The 7,024-nt window shown below is 34.2% G+C and overlaps 1 protein-coding gene across 1 annotated transcript in view; it reads left to right on the top strand.

Moving 5' to 3' along the window:
- Positions 1 to 7,024, top strand: part of LOC110462131 (non-structural maintenance of chromosomes element 4 homolog A-like) — a 31,475-nt gene that overhangs the window by 7,950 nt on the left and 16,501 nt on the right. Inside the window, exons 7-8 of the mRNA XM_021515978.1 lie at positions 1,669 to 1,760; positions 2,728 to 2,776. Of these exons, the coding sequence (XP_021371653.1) occupies positions 1,669 to 1,760; positions 2,728 to 2,776 (141 nt within the window). The remainder of the gene's footprint in view (positions 1 to 1,668; positions 1,761 to 2,727; positions 2,777 to 7,024) is intronic.

Raw genomic sequence — 7,024 nt, 5'->3', positions numbered from 1 at the left:
GGGGGGGAGGTACTTTATTGTGAGCCTACCATTGTACCAGGACTAGAATGTCTAAATCTAATTAACTACCGAGGTTTGACTACCCTACATATCATTCCTTTGGAACACCAAATAGGGAGATTGGATTTTAAGTAGGGATATTTTTCCGTAGCATCGTTTCTTTTTTTTCCAATCAACTACACAGGTAGTTTCCTTCAAGTTGCTGAAGATTACCATACATGCAATGCCTTCGGAACACCTAGTAGGGAGATTTGTGTTTTGAAGTAGGTCGATGGGATTTAAAGTCGGGAGATTTTTTCACAGCATCACAGCACAAAGTCTTTTCTTTAATAAATGTTTTGAATAAATATTTTAGGGAAAAGAACACCATGGATGTTTTTAACATCTTTAACAACCAAAAACTCTTTAAAGCAATGGAGTAGTTTTGCAATAAATAAGATATCATGGAGATATGAGCAAAAGCAATACAAATATTACCGTAATTTATTAACCGACAAATATGACAGCCAACCTATGTGACAGTTATTCTACTAATCATATAAGTTGAACATTATTCATTACACAAATCAGTCAAGATCTTATGATAAATGTAGGTAACAGGAGTTGACACTATTCCACTTATCTGGTTTTGTATGCCCTCGCCGTAAAATGGGGGGCATATAGTGTTGCCAATGTCTGTCCCATCCAGTGATTAAAGTTGTATGGGGGCATTCATGTCTTACAGGCTTTTTCTAGTTTTTATTATAGATAATAGAAATTACCACGGACTTAAATCTAATTCCGTGAAATAACATACCGATATATTTTAACAGTCAGTTATAGTTAATTAAACCTATTCATGTTATTATGCTGACGATTTCGAGGTAAGTTTCAATTAAATCTTATGCCAAGTACATATACTGTCATGTCGGAGGGAATCGCTTATAAAGCTTACAAGACATAAATAATGCTTAAAAATGCTTGAGGATAATTGTTGTGTTTTCCTGATCTTGGTTCCTTATCTGCATCAGGAAGATGTGTTTAATTTCGGCTACAAGTGTCAAATAATTCTGATGATATGTCCACTATCTATTACACATAATTATCTCAAATTTGGGGTGACAAAAGAGGTAATGGAAATTCATTATGATAGTCAGATCAATGTCACGAGATTTCCGTGTCAAAATGGGAGATGGCTGTTTTGATGCCCCCGAAGACTCCCAGTCATATCGGAAGATGCCTTCTCTTACCCTGGACAGGTGTATGCGCACTTTTACCGGTGTGAAATTTCCTTGTCTCACTCTAGGGTTGAGACGGGGGAATTCCCCTATTTATAACAATGGTATGACGTCACTTCAACAATACAATGACGTTACGTCAACAATCCATCAACGTCACGTCAACCCTGAATTTAGCATGTAACGTTATCATTACATTGTGTATAATATGATACACATTGGGGAAAACAGGTTAAGAGAAAAAGAATCATTCACCCATTTGTGGGTAAGATAGGGGAATCTCAACCCACGGGGAAAGATTCTTAAGTTGCCAAACACTCGGCAAAGCTTCGTGTTTGGCAACATAAGAGTCTTCAAACTCAGGTTGAGATTCCCCTATACCACCCCCAAGGGGGGTGAGAGATTCTATTGATCATGTATCCATAAAATGATAACATTTGTTATTTTACAGATCAGCCTATTTGCTACTTTGAGTTTGTGCTAAACCCAGATTCCTTCGGTCAGACTGTTGAAAATGTCTTCTATGCTTCATTCCTTGTCAGGGTAAGTTAGACAAAAGTTATACAGAGTGTTAGATTCCAAAAGGTAACATTCTCCTTGGTAACTTACCAAGACAGATAATATTAAATAAAAATTGTTTTTATTATCCCCTCGCAACGAAAGTTCAAGGGGATATAGGATTCCGCCCGTACGTACATATGTAATAAGTATGTTACACTCTTTGTCATCGCTCTAGCGACTTCATTCCTCAATGGAATTTCATGAAACTTCATACAGGTGTGTAGTATGACAATACCTTGAACAAATTCACGTTTCGGGTTTCTACGTTGGAGGTCAAGGTCACTGTTACTATTTTTAGAAAAACTTTGTCATCGATCTACCGACGTTATTCCTCAGCAGAATTTCATGAAACTTGGTACAACTGTTTGGTATGGCAATATCTTGAACAAGTTCGCATTTCGGGTTACTGCGTTAAAGGTCAGGGACACTTTTACTATTTTTTGAAAAACGTTGTCATCGCTCTAGCGACTTCATTTCCTCTTACATATGTCGCAATGTGTGAATGTGAGGGGATTTGTATTGCTTGTGATGCCTTGTTATTATCTCTTTTGTCATTGATTGAGGGGGCATATTTTACATAAAAGGCAATATTATGACATGTATCTATATATTTAGGTTAAAAACATAATGAGAGCAGATTTATGTCTGGGCCTAAACCTCTATTCATCTGTCCGTCAAGTTTTAGTTATCGTAAAACAGCAATTTTCTTTCCATTTTACTTTGCCCTTTTCATTGTTGAACATAAGAGGGGGAATTCCCTGTTGTCTGAAATACAGTTCGAGATTTAATTTCAATTAATGTGAAAAATAATCGAACACTGAGCAAATAAGTTTTCATTAGTTATCTTTTTCGGCCATGGTCTGATGATAGATTTAACTTAATTGGTTGTCTCTGTCCACAGTTGTAGGACAGATTAAAGATCACACATGATTTGTTCTCTGTTTAATAGGACGGCCATGCTCGTATTTATCTGGACGATGATCGGCTTCCATTGATAGGTATGTACAATGTAGAATTTACACTTGTTGATTTTGCCCGGTAGACTGAAATCAGATCTTTATTCTCCAAAATCTATTTGAAAGATTTAATATCAAAGAACGCTTGAATAAATGATAGTTCTAAATTTATGTTTATAAGACAAACGTTTTTGTTTTACTGATATTTAAGAGTGTAATATAGAAGTTTCAGTTGTCATTTTTTTTCAAAAGTTTAAAGGTGTTTGATATTCCTATCCTTGTATGTTTAAAGGTGTTTGATATTCCTATCCTTGTATGTTTAAAGGTGTTTGATATTCCTATCCTTGTATGTAAAGGTGTTTGATATTCCTATCCTTGTATGTAAAGGTGTTTGATATTCCTATCCTTGTATGTAAAGGTGTTTGATATTCCTATCCTTGTATGTAAAGGTGTTTGATATTCCTATCCTTGTATGTAAAGGTGTTTGATATTCCTATCCTTGTATGTAAAGGTGTTTGATATTCCTATCCTTGTATGTAAAGGTGTTTGATATTCCTATCCTTGTATGTAAAGGTGTTTGATATTCCTATCCTTGTATGTAAAGGTGTTTGATATTCCTATCCTTGTATGTAAAGGTGTTTGATATTCCTATCCTTGTATGTAAAGGTGTTTGATATTCCTATCCTTGTATGTAAAGGTGTTTGATATTCCTATCCTTGTATGTAAAGGTGTTTGATATTCCTATCCTTGTATGTAAAGGTGTTTGATATTCCTATCCTTGTATGTAAAGGTGTTTGATATTCCTATCCTTGTATGTAAAGGTGTTTGATATTCCTATCCTTGTATGTAAAGGTGTTTGATATTCCTATCCTTGTATGTAAAGGTGTTTGATATTCCTATCCTTGTATGTAAAGGTGTTTGATATTCCTATCCTTGTATGTAAAGGTGTTTGATATTCCTATCCTTGTATGTAAAGGTGTTTGATATTCCTATCCTTGTATGTAAAGGTGTTTGATATTCCTATCCTTGTATGTAAAGGTGTTTGATATTCCTATCCTTGTATGTAAAGGTGTTTGATATTCCTATCCTTGTATGTAAAGGTGTTTGATATTCCTATCCTTGTATGTAAAGGTGTTTGATATTCCTATCCTTGTATGTAAAGGTGTTTGATATTCCTATCCTTGTATGTAAAGGTGTTTGATATTCCTATCCTTGTATGTAAAGGTGTTTGATATTCCTATCCTTGTATGTAAAGGTGTTTGATATTCCTATCCTTGTATGTAAAGGTGTTTGATATTCCTATCCTTGTATGTAAAGGTGTTTGATATTCCTATCCTTGTATGTAAAGGTGTTTGATATTCCTATCCTTGTATGTAAAGGTGTTTGATATTCCTATCCTTGTATGTAAAGGTGTTTGATATTCCTATCCTTGTATGTAAAGGTGTTTGATATTCCTATCCTTGTATGTAAAGGTGTTTGATATTCCTATCCTTGTATGTAAAGGTGTTTGATATTCCTATCCTTGTATGTAAAGGTGTTTGATATTCCTATCCTTGTATGTAAAGGTGTTTGATATTCCTATCCTTGTATGTAAAGGTGTTTGATATTCCTATCCTTGTATGTAAAGGTGTTTGATATTCCTATCCTTGTATGTAAAGGTGTTTGATATTCCTATCCTTGTATGTAAAGGTGTTTGATATTCCTATCCTTGTATGTAAAGGTGTTTGATATTCCTATCCTTGTATGTAAAGGTGTTTGATATTCCTATCCTTGTATGTAAAGGTGTTTGATATTCCTATCCTTGTATGTAAAGGTGTTTGATATTCCTATCCTTGTATGTAAAGGTGTTTGATATTCCTATCCTTGTATGTAAAGGTGTTTGATATTCCTATCCTTGTATGTAAAGGTGTTTGATATTCCTATCCTTGTATGTAAAGGTGTTTGATATTCCTATCCTTGTATGTAAAGGTGTTTGATATTCCTATCCTTGTATGTAAAGGTGTTTGATATTCCTATCCTTGTATGTAAAGGTGTTTGATATTCCTATCCTTGTATGTAAAGGTGTTTGATATTCCTATCCTTGTATGTAAAGGTGTTTGATATTCCTATCCTTGTATGTAAAGGTGTTTGATATTCCTATCCTTGTATGTAAAGGTGTTTGATATTCCTATCCTTGTATGTAAAGGTGTTTGATATTCCTATCCTTGTATGTAAAGGTGTTTGATATTCCTATCCTTGTATGTAAAGGTGTTTGATATTCCTATCCTTGTATGTAAAGGTGTTTGATATTCCTATCCTTGTATGTAAAGGTGTTTGATATTCCTATCCTTGTATGTAAAGGTGTTTGATATTCCTATCCTTGTATGTAAAGGTGTTTGATATTCCTATCCTTGTATGTAAAGGTGTTTGATATTCCTATCCTTGTATGTAAAGGTGTTTGATATTCCTATCCTTGTATGTAAAGGTGTTTGATATTCCTATCCTTGTATGTAAAGGTGTTTGATATTCCTATCCTTGTATGTAAAGGTGTTTGATATTCCTATCCTTGTATGTAAAGGTGTTTGATATTCCTATCCTTGTATGTAAAGGTGTTTGATATTCCTATCCTTGTATGTAAAGGTGTTTGATATTCCTATCCTTGTATGTAAAGGTGTTTGATATTCCTATCCTTGTATGTAAAGGTGTTTGATATTCCTATCCTTGTATGTAAAGGTGTTTGATATTCCTATCCTTGTATGTAAAGGTGTTTGATATTCCTATCCTTGTATGTAAAGGTGTTTGATATTCCTATCCTTGTATGTAAAGGTGTTTGATATTCCTATCCTTGTATGTAAAGGTGTTTGATATTCCTATCCTTGTATGTAAAGGTGTTTGATATTCCTATCCTTGTATGTAAAGGTGTTTGATATTCCTATCCTTGTATGTAAAGGTGTTTGATATTCCTATCCTTGTATGTAAAGGTGTTTGATATTCCTATCCTTGTATGTAAAGGTGTTTGATATTCCTATCCTTGTATGTAAAGGTGTTTGATATTCCTATCCTTGTATGTAAAGGTGTTTGATATTCCTATCCTTGTATGTAAAGGTGTTTGATATTCCTATCCTTGTATGTAAAGGTGTTTGATATTCCTATCCTTGTATGTAAAGGTGTTTGATATTCCTATCCTTGTATGTAAAGGTGTTTGATATTCCTATCCTTGTATGTAAAGGTGTTTGATATTCCTATCCTTGTATGTAAAGGTGTTTGATATTCCTATCCTTGTATGTAAAGGTGTTTGATATTCCTATCCTTGTATGTAAAGGTGTTTGATATTCCTATCCTTGTATGTAAAGGTGTTTGATATTCCTATCCTTGTATGTAAAGGTGTTTGATATTCCTATCCTTGTATGTAAAGGTGTTTGTTGTTCTATTCCTCTTGAAGTCTAATCAGTTAATGGTAACAGTATAATGGCTGAAAACAAATAAAAAACACAACAAGTTGAAATGTAAGAACTTGGATAAGGAAATAAATGATCTGGCTACAGAAATTGGAGCTATTGATATTGACATGTGATAAAATGAGAAAAATTATCTGGCTACAGAAATTGCGTTATTGAGATTGTCATACCGTCAAATCCCCACTTCCTTGAACAGTTCGTTTGGTCCCGACCGAGTTCGTACATATTTTTTGTAAAGTAACCCTGAATTAGTCAAACTGTTATTCCTCGAACAATAATTTGTCCCCAACTCTTCAAGGTCATAGTATTAACCTATCTATTCTGTCACACCCGACGGATAGTTTACCTGTGTATCACAGGTACCAGCACTGCTGTCGACATGTCTCGAGGCACAGGCTGCGGTCCACATGCTCATTGTGTTTATACAGGTGTCGGCTGGACGTCAGATAATTAGAGGATTAACGGCAGTATCATTAAGTAGCTGTACCGTTACCCTGTTGTAACTGCATTATCATTTTGTGTGCATATTTATATTTTTGCCAGATGATGTTTTGACATCAATGATTTGGCGGAGGTGTTAATTCACTTAGTGTGTAAAACCATAATTCAGCATGGCAATAATGAGCAGAAATCACATAGCGGATTCTCTACCAACTTTAAAGATATTTAAACTTGAATACGTCATGATTGTTAATTTTGTTATGATAACAAGGATTCAAGATTTTCTTCATTTTAAAATGATCGAAGAGTTCTTGATAAGTTGTAAAATTAACATAGCTGATTACAGTATGGCAGACTATGTCAAGACGATAAGTAGGTTACTGATACAGCTTTTTAATTTTATCTTAATAGT

Source organism: Mizuhopecten yessoensis, unplaced genomic scaffold (assembly GCF_002113885.1).
Source record: "Mizuhopecten yessoensis strain PY_sf001 unplaced genomic scaffold, ASM211388v2 scaffold1429, whole genome shotgun sequence".
In the NCBI taxonomy this organism is placed as follows: Eukaryota; Metazoa; Mollusca; class Bivalvia; order Pectinida; family Pectinidae; genus Mizuhopecten; species Mizuhopecten yessoensis.
This window is presented reverse-complemented; position numbering and strand designations above follow the sequence as displayed.